Source organism: Ammospiza nelsoni, chromosome 5, assembly GCF_027579445.1.
Source record: "Ammospiza nelsoni isolate bAmmNel1 chromosome 5, bAmmNel1.pri, whole genome shotgun sequence".
Lineage (NCBI taxonomy): Eukaryota > Metazoa > Chordata > Aves > Passeriformes > Passerellidae > Ammospiza > Ammospiza nelsoni.
In genome coordinates this window covers 6,934,944-6,948,334 of record NC_080637.1, presented here as the reverse complement: position 1 = coordinate 6,948,334, position 13,391 = coordinate 6,934,944, and the positions used below count along the sequence as shown (strand labels likewise).

Sequence of the window (13,391 nt, the reverse complement as noted above, 5' to 3'; positions counted from 1 at the left end):
AGCTCCCCGGTCTGTGCTGCAGAGGGAAGGTAACTTGTTCACCTCTATGTGGATGCACAGTGAACAGCAGTGCACCTAGCAGCTCCTCAAGTTTATTTGTTGAAAAATCCCCAGCACAATACCTAGATTGGTAGAAAAGCTCTTTTTGTGTGCTCTTTACTGGCCAATCCCTGAAGTGCCCCAGTTTCTCTCTGACGTGGCCACAGGCAGACATGCTGTTTTCAGTGTGTCAGGAGTGGCTGAACACACCACTGTGGCCACTGGCACCTTCCCAGCCACTGCCATCTCCTCTGGTGGCTGTAGCCAGCCCAGCCTGACCTTGCACTGGAGCAAAGAAGTTTCCCAGGCCTTTGTGACAGCAAAACAGTAGATGGGAACAGAGAGGCAGGAGCAGACAGCTGGTTGCAGTAACATCCTCATGTTGTTGAAATAAGATTTGTTGGTACTTTTCTGCTACAATTTTGAGCTTCTGATATGAGGAATCTAGAGCTGACCAGGCAACAGACCCATCTATTCCTGTACTTTGTGTCCAGCATTGGCTGTTGGCTGATGCCTGCGGAGGTCTGTAGGACCAAGGGAAGGATGTTGTGGTGTTTGGTAGGGTAGACTCTCAGCCCTCAGCAGCTTTATCATGAAATAGATCTAGTGATGTTGGAATTATGCACAATTTCTCTATTTATTGTGAAACCATGCCAAAATTGTGTGTAATTTAGAGACCAAAACAGGAGTGGAGGGCAAACATGAGAAGCTCTTCCAGGACTTCATGTTGTAAACCTTGGCTTTTAAGTATTTGAAAACTATGGGACTTGCAGCCACTGGGATGTGGGATTCATCACTCTTCTGGTTGAGCTCTTGAGCTCTTCCAGTCTGCCTGTGGCCAGAGGAGCAGAAGCTGAGCAAGTGTCCAGTGTCCATGCTCCCAGGTCGTTCTCTTTGAGTTTTGTCTCCTCTTGCTCACTGGAACATGCAGCTGATCCTGTGGGGTAGACTAAAGTGCCCAAAGAACAAATCTGAGCCACCAATTATCCAACTTCACCCAGGACTTTCTGACCCAATGTGTCTCCCTGGTGCTTGATCTCATTATTTATCTGCATCAGTTCCTGGTTTGTCATAATGCACAGGCTTTATATGGAAAAAGCTTAAGATGATCCATTTATTTCAGAGGTCACAAGACAACTTTTTAGTCAGCACTGTGTTGGGCTAAATTTTAATAGCAGAAGTATTTAAGAGGAGGGACAGGCTTTTCATCCTGCTTGCCTTCCCCCAAACCATTCAGTGCATCCTCTGATGAGTTTTTCATTTCAAACCAGACAGTAAGACACTGCATTCATGAGCAGCCCTCTCCACTTTATCCTGTGGAACATTATTTCAGTCTGAAAATGTAAATCCCGCTCTATCTTTCAATTACAGTAATAATTTCAGAGAATTCTATCAAACAACTGGGGTGGATCTGCTTTTTGTAGCCCCTTCTATAGGGTGTACTCCCATGAGTGTTTCCAAATTAAATGAAATTATAATCACTAGATCATAGATGCTGCCCAGCTTCAACCTTATTTACCATATTTGGCTCATCTCCTAGAATTAGGGACTGAAAAAGCTCCTTATTTCAAAAGCTAATCAAAAAAACCACTTTAAAAATCTGCTTTCTAGAAAATAGTTCCCCCGTGTAGATTTTGAAAGGTTGTTATCCTAAGCCAAATAAAAAATCATTTACATTCTGAATCAATGACAATATTTTTCATAGCTGGGAATATTCTATTTTTTAAATTTATTTATTTTCCTTCAGCTTGTTCTTAGCTCTTTTAGATTATTGCCTGAGATCTGAGACTTGGGTAGTGTTTTTTTATTTGTTAGATCTGAGAATAAAGCTGCCTCTGCCATTAAATTTTTATTGGCCCTGTTCAGTCTTTTCAAAATTTCACAAGTTAGCTGTCACAAAGGGGAGAAGAGACTGTGAGGTTAATGTTACAAACAGATGTTATAATTAAAATTAAAGATATGATAATATTTTTCAGCCTTGACTGCCGGTCCCATGTCATGCCAACGGCAGAGCATAGTGGAGCACAGCTTCATGATGCCAGGTCTGTCTTCTCCCAGAGGAGGAGCTGAACCGTTTTGGTGGATGGGATGGGATGCAAAGTTGCCCTGGAAGGAAAGAAGTCAAAGGAAGTGTGTGTGCATGGGTTTCCCCTCTTAAAGCAGCACGAATTACAATGCAAACTGCCTCATAATTTACAGTGCTGGGCTTGCCCCAGCGTGGTCCCTTCACCCTGCACAAGAGAACACGAGCAGGTGTCTGGTGGCCTTGCCAGCACACAGGGACACAGTCAGCCATTATCACAGAGATCTTACATGGGGAAAATCAGAGGGAGCTGGCTGGCTGTTCCTGTCACCTCTGTGCAGGCACTGCATTCGAGCCTTTTGATTACTAAACTCTCCATCCATTAATAAGCAGCAGGTCAGGGTTCACACATCTCCCACAGTAAGTTCTTCCTCCCTTTTTATGTTTTGAAGAACCCATGAGCCATAATTCCATAGCAGCTATCCATGGGAAAGCTGATGCTGTGGTGTAATAACAATAATGTGTAAATTACCACAGTGTGGGATTCCTGGGGCTGTCCTGTGCAGGGTGATCCTTGTGGGGCTGGATGATCCTTGTGGGTCCCTTCCAGCTCAAGATATGCTGTGATTCTGTTCTAACACTGCCACAGTGATGAGCTGTTCATGCCAAGTGATTATTTGTGCTTAACCTGGAACCTTGGATTGCCTGACTCCTTAAAGGAAAATACAGCAGTTTTGGAAAACATGCTGCAAATTATTTAAATAAATTGCATGCCATGATGCTTCATCCTTTAATTGTTTTTTTAAATTAACATTATTTTGTTGCAGTGTAAAATAGTGGGGAAGGAGGAAAAAATTATTTTTATTTATTATTTTTCCCTGGGAATATGCTTTTCTCCCATGTCCTTGTTCAAACTGCTGCTTCCATTGTTTTGCAGGAGGTTTTTTTCTTGTTCCCATTTTTCCTCAGCTTTCTGATTCCCTGGTTTCTGCTTTTGACACAGTATCTACATGCTGCAAGAGATTAGGTTGATTTTTGCTTAGCAATACAGACAGGGCCAGGAAGGATGTAGGATGAAGTGCAGCATGTGGTACAGTGTGTTTGTGGCCAGTATTTTAGATAAAAACCAGCAATATTAAAATAGTAACTGCTGTATTCAACTTCTCAGCCCTGAGCACATGTGTACTTCTTTCCAGGAAAGCAGCAAGTGTACATGAACAGACAGACATGCACCTCAGAAGCCACACAATCTGGGGGGAATCTAGGGAAATGACTACCAGCATTATTTTGCAAGGTCTGCAGCACTCTGTCTAAGCAAAGGACAGAGAGGAGGCTCTGAGTTCCCACAGTAGGCTCTCTTCCTGCTTGCCTTGTCTTGAAAGCTGGCCCAGGACAGTGAGGTTTGGCTGGCAGTCTGTGGGTGTGGTTGTCAAAGGCAAACCTTCCTTTCTTCTTGGAATGACATGTAAGAGACTGGTGGTTTATACCCATGTTAGGAGGTCGAGATGTTTGCCATTCCCCTGTGTTATTTCCAGCTTCACCTGGAGCTGCAGTTACACATCCAGTTTCATAAAACAGATCCTGGCAGCTGCTGAGAAGAGTGAGTAGCTCTCTGGGCATCTGCTGTGCTCCCACTCCCTTGCTGGCACTGGCACAGGCATTCCTGTGGCCATGTTGTCAGTTTTTAACTGGATCTGATCTTGGTGACTGTATAAACATTTGTGCTGGCATGAGGAATGAGACTGGAACAATTGGTGGAGAGCTGAACCTCATTTATCAGTCTTCTGCCATATTAAAATGGCCAGGTAACTTCTGGTTCTGTAGAGTTGGAGACTCAAGTCCTTACCTCCTGGAAGTTCCTTGTTTCCATTTGTTTCTGTCTGTATTATTGCTTTCCTCTGGTGTAGGAAGAGTTAGGCAGAAAGGTGGCCACATCTCTGGATCTACTTTACAAATTGCTGCAGAAATTTCTAGAAAAGCTGTCACTACAGTGGGCAGCCCATTGGCTGATATTCATAGAGGAAAGGCTCTCCAGTCCTTTGCCAGCACTCAGATCCAGTTTCCCCCTTTTTCATAGCTTGGCTCCCTTTTACCCAAGAGGGCAGATGCAGCTTTGTCCTTGTATGCTGAGTTGTGCCACAGAATCACCTGGTGCAGGTTCTTTTCACAGCATTGCTGGAAGTTGGCCTCAGACTGACAGGATTTTTAAAGCCATGTAAATCCCATTGGTGAGTTTTGCCTTCTCATTGCACCATGCTGTCTCCTCCCTTGCACATCCAATCCTTCCACCACTGAGAGTCTGGTCCAGATTCAGACCTGCCTAGGTGATCTCTTCCCATTTAGTTCCTTCCAAAATTCAAGGTTTTCACAGTGAGCTGTACCAGGCACTGAATTTGTGGCACCTTCTCACAGAAAGCAGAGAAAAGTCTCAATCCCACTGAGTCACTTGCAAGTCTGTGCCATTAATTTATCAGGGCTCTGCATTTAAACCTTTTGTGGGAGGAAAGCTGCCTGATAATAGGGTTTTAGTTTGTTTATTTTTTCTTTGGTTAATTTTGCAGAACTGAGAGCATATAGCTAAAAACTAACCTGACATCCAGGCATGTGGGAGAGACAGCACTCTCTTGGACCAGGGATGGAGAGACAAGGGTTGGGATTACATTAGAAAATTAATGTAGATTAGGAGTTGGATTAGACATTATCATCATGAAGGCAACAACTGAACATCCTCATGTGCAGAGCCATGATAAAGATGATCAGAACAGTTAGCTTAGTCTCAAGTGGAAGGTGAACTGAATTGTTTAGTTTATCTCTAGCCTTGGTTTTGATCCCTGTGGGTATTGTGCAGTGAATGGATGTGAGCAGGTATACATCCACCACACTGACCTTGTACATTGTAGTTCATAGGACAAGGAATGATCATTTTAAAGTGCAACATGGTTGATTTAGATTAGATACAGGGAAGAATTTTTTACAATTTTTTACACTGGCACAGGCTGCTCAGAGAGATGCTGGATGCCCCATCCCTGGAATTATTCAAGGGCAGGGCTCTGAGCAGCCTGATCTAGTTGAAGCTCTCTCCCTGCTAATTTCAGGAGGGTTGGACTGGGTGACCTTTAAGATCCCTTCCAACCCAAACTATTCTGTGATTCAGTGATAATGGGCTTGTCCTGTATGACCACACCTCATTTGCTGAAGTGCTCTCAAAGATCTCATTGTGCTTCAAAGGCCTTAAATATCATGCTGCAGTGCCAAAAGACAAAGGTAATAGGATTTTGAATAGGGCTTGTTTAGGTTAGGCACGGATTTCCTGTTACACACCTTTGATTTACTCAGGGTTCACATGCACGTCCCAGGTACTAGAGCCTAACAAGTCCCTGCACATCTGCTGAGTGAGGCAAGCTATGTCTGTGCATTCCCTTGGCCTCTGGCAAACACAAAATGAACAAATTAGGCTTTTAGCCTCCCTTCACCGTGGGCCAAATTAAGTCAAATGCTCTTGCATAAGCTGTGGGTTGAAAGCATGTGTGTATATACACATTAATTGCCAGTGCTTTTTTAATTACACTGAGCACCCACCTGCGTTTTTGAAGACACTTTGCCCTAGTAAATCTGTCCCCTGCAAAGTGAGCTTGCCTGTGGTCATGGCTTTGGGTGCAGAAATGGGAGTGTTCCTTTCCCTGCAGGCATCAGATGACTGTGGGTGGGTGGAGTTCAGCCTGCAAGGCTCTTCCTCTAAGGACCGCTGGGGGCTTTTCTTGTGACTTTATCAAGTGATAACAACTCCTCTTATCATACAGACATCCTGAAACCTGAAAAAGAACAAATGTTACTCCATCCCATTGCTGGTACAATTGCTCCTTAATACCCAACTCCCTCTTCCAAGTTTGCATTTTTATTATATGACCTTTTCCTCCAAGCAGTGAGTTTTTAACAGAGCACTTGCAAATTTGCAGCTGAGGAAAGTAGATAGAAAATGCAAAATCACTTCACAGTCTGCAGCTTTTTAATCACATTCCCATATTCAGTAAAAGTAATGAGATTTCTTGTTTATATTTGTAATCAGCAGAGGCAACTGACTGTGATGAGAAACCGGACATTTCTCTACTACAAACAGGTAAAATGCATTAAAATTTTTATCAGTCTTCCATATGTGTTTTTATTTATTTATGGCACAGAAGCACTTTTCAATAATCCTGACTTGCCATGTACAGGTGGGTAATTGCACATAGGACTCTGCTATGTAAAGTTTTGAATGGTCTGTGTTAAAAAACAAATGCATCAGAATCGTACAATTTTCCCCTCAATTTCATATTCATAAAACCTCAAGGTCCATGGGAGCAGCTAAAGCTAATAAGGCCTGTAAGTTACACTTCTTATGCCAGATAGTGACTTGTGCTCATCCCTGATATTTCTGGGAGTATTTTTTATCTCTTAACAGAGTTATTGGTAGGGACAAACACAATCACTTGTAGTGTCACATCTGTTGAGTTGTTGGTGGTATTAGCCATAATATCTTGGACTCACAGAAGGATTGCAGACATTTTTACATGCTAGTTAAGTGTTAGTTTACTTATTCTTGAAGTGCAGCCACCCTGCCTTAAAAGCCTGACAATTGCTATGCAGCAGCTTGGCTGTGCAGCTGTGTAGAGTGGGAAATAACATTTTTCCACACTGTTGAATTTGGTGCTGAAATCACCAGACTGAGACTGAAATTTGAAGCACCTTCACATTAAGAGTTGGCCCATCAGTAGGTGCCATGATGGTAGGAGCTGAGCTGCCATCCTCTGAAAATCCAGTGGGGCCAGAGTCTGCATTTCAAAGTCTGTAATGTCACTGAGATGCTGCTTCTTATCCCAAAGGAGAGAGGATCTTGGGCAGACAAATAACGTCATCGATTATAGTGCGGTTTTGTGTTATTTCATTTAACAACAAAGGGTGGTTGGAGCTCAGCAATGCCACTGCTGGAAGAGCAGGACAGGGCTGGTACTGGGTTTCTGAGCACACCATACTGTACCTGACAGCTGTGGGGAGCACGGGAGACTCCTGGTGCCCATCACAGATCTGTCTCCTGTGCCAGCACTCCCTAATCTCTCTTGCACGAGGGCTGCAGAAGGAGCTTTCACACGGCGCCGCTGTGTGCTGGAGCAGCAGCTGCCAGCCGTGGAGCACGTGCAGTTACTAAGGAATAGGAGCAGCAGAGCAGTTGGGAGGACAAGCAGCTTTAGTCTGGCTCTGGCAGGGACCCAGGGGGGCTGGGAGCACACGCTGCCTGGGAGCTGCCATCCTGCTTTCCTGTTCAATAATATGGCAGGCTGCGGCTGGGATGAAAGGTGCAGGAAGCTCTGCTTTGAAAGGTCCCTTCCAAGCAACATCCTGTTGGTTTCTTTTATCAGGGAGGGAAGCAATTCCGCTCCCTTCCCTAATAAAGGTTGTTAATGTGGTGTAGTGTTATCTCCTCATTGCTCTGGAGCAGAATGAACAGTTTGCTGTGGGTTTCTTGGAGCAGTTTCTGTAGTCACTGCTCAGGTTGTACATCAGGGATGGAGATGAACGTGCTGGGATGGTTGTGGTAGAGAAGGCAACTCCCTTTCCACTCCACTGCAGATCACCCCTGTGGTCTGCTTGCTTGTACACCTTTGAGCATCCATGCATGCAGCTTTGGAGCTGAAATGCTTGTGTGTGATGTGTACTGCTCTACACTACCTGTGGAAGGATGCCTAAATAAACCACGCTGCAGTTTGCATTGGGGGGGAGGTGATGCTCACAGGCTGTGAGCCAAGAATTTGACTCACACCCATTATTATATGTGTGCCAGTGCCTCTTTATAGGACAGATCTGTGTAATATCATACTGTTGTTGGAAGCAGATTATTTAAAGTGATACACAGACAGTATAATGACAGTAATCATGAGACAGAGCCAAAATATAGTTGCTTTGCATCAAGGAATCTAGCAAAAGAGGTGTAATATGATTTTTACAGGGGTCTTTTCCTGTTTTAGTACAGCTGGTTTTACAAAAGGGTGCTTGACAGGTTCTTTAAAGAGAGTCTGCATGCAATTTATTCAGCTGTCTTCTCTGTTTAGCTTGAAAAATCTTTGGGGAAAAGTCTCTCTGACTGTGTTTGTGCAGTGCCTCATGCCATGGGCCTTGGTTGCAGATGACAGCTAATATCAGATAAATCATGGCCTCAGGTATTAGGAAAAATTTCTTCCCCACAAGGGTTGTTGAGCACTGGGACAGGCTGTCCAGGGAAGTGGAGGAGTCACAGTCCTGGGAGGTGTTGAAAAGATGGGTAGATGGCACTTGGGGATGTGGTTGTTGGTGGACTTTGCAGTGCAGGATCTTAAGTATCTTTTCCAACCTAGCTGATCCTGTAACTCTGTGATCAGTGGTTAAGCTGGTGCTTTGGTGTAATAAAACCAGAGTGAATGGGGTTGGTTGAGGGGATCTTGCAGGAGACTGGATGGGGAGAAAAGATATAGGGGTATGGGAGCTATGCATGGACACTTCCTCTCTTGATCTTCAATAGCTGAACAAACTGTGAAGCAAAAGCACCGAGGGAGAATTATTTAAATCAGTGATAAGCACTGATGCCAAAAAACAGGGGAAATCTCAGATGCCTTAAATCTGCCTTTCCAGCTCTGTCAGTGCTGCCTGTGACACCAATGGCATTATGAAGGAGATCTGGGTACATGTGGACTATCAGTGCTGGAATGTCTCAGTCTGTATGATTTTGGATTGTAGCCTCTGGCTGACACTTCATTTGGGACACCTCAGTCAGAGGTGTGGTTGCTCTCACCTCTCTCCATCACTGGTGGGAAGAGAGCTGCTTCCAGAGGGAAGGCCAGGGCAGCTGCACTTGTGTTTGGAGGTGTCTCTCTTTTGGTGCCAGCAGGACCAGCCTCTGAGTGCAGGTAATTGGTGCCAGTGCCCACAGCCAGGTCTGAACCAGCTCCCTCTGTGCCCACAAACAGCAAACTCCTGGGATTTGAGGAGAGCAGGGGATGCTTTGTTTTCAGAAACCTCTTTTGGAACTCAAAAGCCTGGTAAAAATAATGAAGCTGGAACAGCCTCATAAAGCTAAGACATTTTTCCCAATTATATTTTAGCACTCCTGAACAGAAATGATGCTCCTGTGTTAAAATCACCCTCTGTACTAAGAGGGCCTTGTCTTTAAAGGCTGTTGATTGAAGGGTGTTTAAAGTAAATTGGAAGAACTGTGGCAGTTAAACTTGCTGGGAACTTTGGTTCATTGACAGATAAATCTCAAGAAAGTACTAGAAGAATTGTCCCTAACAAATGTTATCAAAGCTCAGGTCTCAGAGAGTTCCAGCTTTTGCACCTCAGCAAAGCTGCAGGCTGTGTCCAGAGCTGAGCTGAGACAGATCAGACAGCTCTGGGGGTAATTATCGTGGGCTCAGTGGAAAGGCTGATTAGCTTCTTGGTGATACAGGATACCTGGAGGGTGTGAGATAGATCTTTATCAGGATGAGGATGTGGCACCTTTCAGAGTCTTTCTGTGTAAGATGGTATTGTGAAAAAGCTCATCTTATTTCAGTGTACAATTTACCCAAAGCATTGGGATTTTGTGGTTCAAAGAAAAACAAAAGGAAGGCATAACCCATAAATTCTGCATGTGAGAACAAATATAACACAGCTGCAACGCCCTTTCCTTGAATCCTCATCTTGTAAATTGGATTGGAAAGATGTAGGCAGGTTTAGGGCCATGAGGCAGCACTCCTTACCCGTGCTTTGGACCACAGCCAAGCTGAGAGTTTGTGTAGTTTCTCCACTCTGAGGTTAATTTTGAGATGAGAAAGAATTTTGATATCCCTAACGGAAGCTGAAACACTAACATCCCAATCCTCAGGTCTAGGGGTGATAGAGCTTTGTGAAAAGATGAGAGCAATCTCTTGGTAAAGAAACAGATGATAAGAAAACAGCAACAATCCAATTCTATGTAGGTTGTCTCCTTTTCTCTTGAAATACAATATCAAGAAAATGAAACTTGGGGGAAAAAAAGAAAAAAAAAAAAGAAAAGGAAAAAAAAAAAGAAAAACCTTTTCCAAAACCTTAAATATAAATCCTTTATTGTAATATAAATCTTTATCCTTTCAATGTGTGATTGTATGAGTCTTCCCTTTTCATTGGGATGTATTTGCCTCTTAGGCTGATTGATGTCTGTCTTCTCTTTGCCCTGTGTTCTTAGTGCCCTCGTTGTAATTCTTCTGTCCATCTTTTCATTGTTCTGTTTAGAAAAAGCACATTCTTAAAGTGCTTTTTAAAAGATGGGATATAATCATACAGTGCACCTTTTATAAGTGTATGTGTATATATATATTTTTTTTTTTTTTCTCTTATATGCATTTAGACTGCTGTGGAGTGGTGGGGGTTTTTACCAAATAAGATCCCAAAGTATGTACTCAAGGTTTAAAATTCATGGGGTGCTTTTTTCACTTCTTCAGAACCTAAACTTCAAAGGGGTGAGCGTAGCAGTGCAGTTTGTGCTGAAGACTAATGGAGTGCTTTACATCTGAAGTGGGCTGCACTGTATGTTGTGTGAAAAACTTGGCTGGCAAATTTTGTATTCAAAAAAATCTATTTAATTTGCTTTTCTTTAGCCAGTTGAGCTCTACTGTAAATGGAATTCAGCAGCACCGCCTGTGTGCACACCAGCAGTTCAGCCTCATCACTAATTAAAATTAAAACTCAAATACGTTATTTCCATAATTCTAAAATACTAATTTTTTTGTTTCAAATTACTGATATCAGTTACATTTTTTTAACTGATTCCTTCAAACTCTTTCTCCCTTCAGGTAACCTTTTTGACACCACAACAGACCATCTGATAGATGCAAACCCAGATTTTTCAGTTTGAATTTCACATCCTGCATCAGTGTTCTTAGCAGATAGAAACATCCTCTCCTTTGAGCAATGTTCCTGCAAGCTCAGCACAAGAACTTCAGTGTACTACAAGACATGGGCATCCATACAGTTTTTCTTACAAGTCTGTGCATTTTCCATGTAACCTCAAGTAATGAACCACCAGATCTCTTCATTGTTCTTCATCTTAATTAAGATGATTTCCCTCTGCATCCCATGCATTACTGAATTAGCGGGGTACCCACTCTGAGGTCATTCTCCTGCCTGTGTTTCTCCTCCATGATTGTATTTTTCCACGTTTGTATGCTTGCCAGCAGTGTCTCATCTTAAACCACGAAGAAGTTGTGACTCTTCCTGTCCCCAGGGACCAAGGTGGCTTCTCTCTCCTGGGGGCTTAAAGAGCATCTGACTTGGTGAAGCTCTTTGCTTCTGCAGACCCACTTTTCCTTTCCTGGCTGCTGTGGTATCAATGACAGTCACACACAGCTCTGATTAAAAAGTCCTTACTGGGTTTAGGAGGGAATAAAGGAGGATTTCTCCCAGCAGTGCCCAGGTTCCTAGTTATAGCAAGGAGAAGCTATTCCTCAAACAATTTCCCCTGTGTGGGATGGCTCTTGAGCATCTTGGTAGTGCAGATTGCTGGAGGTGGTAATTTTCCCCTCACTGTTGCCCCCAGCTTGCTCATCACCTCAATTTCAAAATGTATTATTTTTCTGTTTTCTAAGAAGAGGGTCTGCTCACTGTGATTTTTCAGCCCCTGTAAACTGAGTATTGGCAACAATACTCACCTATTTAAAAAAAACAAGTCACCTTTCAGCTGGCACTGTATTGGTATGTCAGCAGTTAAGACAAGTGAATCGATCATGAAATTGCACTACCCTCTTACACACTGAAAGGGTCAGGTCAGGGCTAAGGTAAAACTGTGTGTGGCCCCTCCTGCAAACCTTCATTTCTGCACCTTTCATCAGCACTAAATTCACTTTAAAAATGTCACAGAGAAATCTGGAAGGTCTTACCTGCAACACCTATTGATCACCAGGCAGTTTGAGCACGTGTCCTGCAATTCGAGGGAGAGCTTGCTGGAGCCTTTGCCATTGTGTTTCCTTCCCCTGTGTGTATCTTATCTTAGGTACTTTTTTTATTTTTTGAAACTATTTGGCCTTTGAGTGTCTCAACAGAAGTGCTATTACAGAGTGGGATGGTTTTAAAAATGTTCAACCTCTTTTTTTAACAATCCTAATGCCTGTTTCTCAGGTGTCACAGAATGCCCACAAATAACACTGAAGCCAACGTGAACGGTTTGTTCTGTTGGCACCCGAGAAACCAGGCTCCCAGCTGTTCCCCACCCACCTTCCATGGACTTTTAGGAATGACCATGTTCTCTCTGAAACTGTGGAATAGATTGAATGTGCACTGCAAACCTTAAATTTTGAGTCTTTCCTTCCTTCATGGCTTGGAGTTGCCTGCATTGGGCAGGGGGCACCGGTCCGTTGTGTTGTAACCCTTCAGCAATGAAATCAGCGTTTTTGTAAATTTGGAAGATTGCATTTGTGTTTACTTACTGTGACTACTGTTCAGACTTTCTTCAGAAATCTTTTTATAGGGTTTATTAGAGAGAAGAAAAAAAAATCATTCCATATTTAGGTAAAAATGTCTCAATCTTCTGTATATATGTTTTATTAATATGTAAATATTTAGATATTTTTAAATTACTATGTTCTTAATAAAGCGACAAGGGACTAGTTGTGAAATGGTGTATAACATTGTGTCGTGTTACCGAGCTCTGGGAAATCCTCTTTGTCAGTTCAGAAAAGAAAACCTACAATAAATAACTTTAATTGCAAGTGTGTTCCTGTGTTCTATGCTGGATTCCCGTATTTTAGAGGAATTCCTTTGCCACCAGTGGACTACACATAGGAAAACCCTGAAAGTTCCCACCAGGATGCTGTTTTTCCAGCTGGCTCAGCCAGAAATCACACTGGCCTTGCCAATCACAACAACATCTATATCCAATCATGTAATGACTCTTGAGCATTACAAACTGATATGCTTGAAGTCTAATTTTAATTGAATTAGGTGCCTTTATAATCTGCACTTAAAAGGTTAAGCTCTGCTTCTATGGAAACAACACACAGGAAGGACAAACCAATACTCACAGGTTGGAGTAGCTGCAAAGATATATGCTTGGTAATTCATTATCACACCCTCATCAAATGTTTAGCCTTAGAAAATACTTCCTGCAAAAACATGTTCCTGGTAATCTTCCATCAATTCTAAGGAGCCAGTGAAGTGAAGTGAAGCAGCAGCTCACCACACCTTTTTGGCTTTATACAGGAAGCACTGATGGTAAAAGTCCCAAGGAGAGCTTCCCTCACATTTCAGTGGCTGCCCGGATCGGCTGGAGCCTGGCGCAGATCCTGCGTGCTGTGACAGGAGCCAGTGC

At 43.1% G+C, this 13,391-nt stretch overlaps 1 protein-coding gene across 2 annotated transcripts in view; it reads left to right on the top strand.

Moving 5' to 3' along the window:
* BEND7 (BEN domain containing 7) overlaps positions 1-12,792 on the top strand; it is a 46,608-nt gene extending 33,816 nt beyond the window's left edge. The window contains exons 8-9 of one of the 2 annotated variants that reach the window (XM_059471806.1): positions 6,129-6,179; positions 12,203-12,792. In XM_059471806.1, coding sequence (XP_059327789.1) covers positions 6,129-6,179; positions 12,203-12,243 — 92 coding nt within the window. In that variant the 3' untranslated portion in view covers positions 12,244-12,792. Of the gene's footprint in view, positions 1-6,128; positions 6,180-10,881 lie in introns of both variants that reach the window. The other variant, XM_059471805.1, reaches the window with a different exon arrangement.
* The last annotated feature ends 599 nt before the right edge of the window (positions 12,793-13,391 follow it).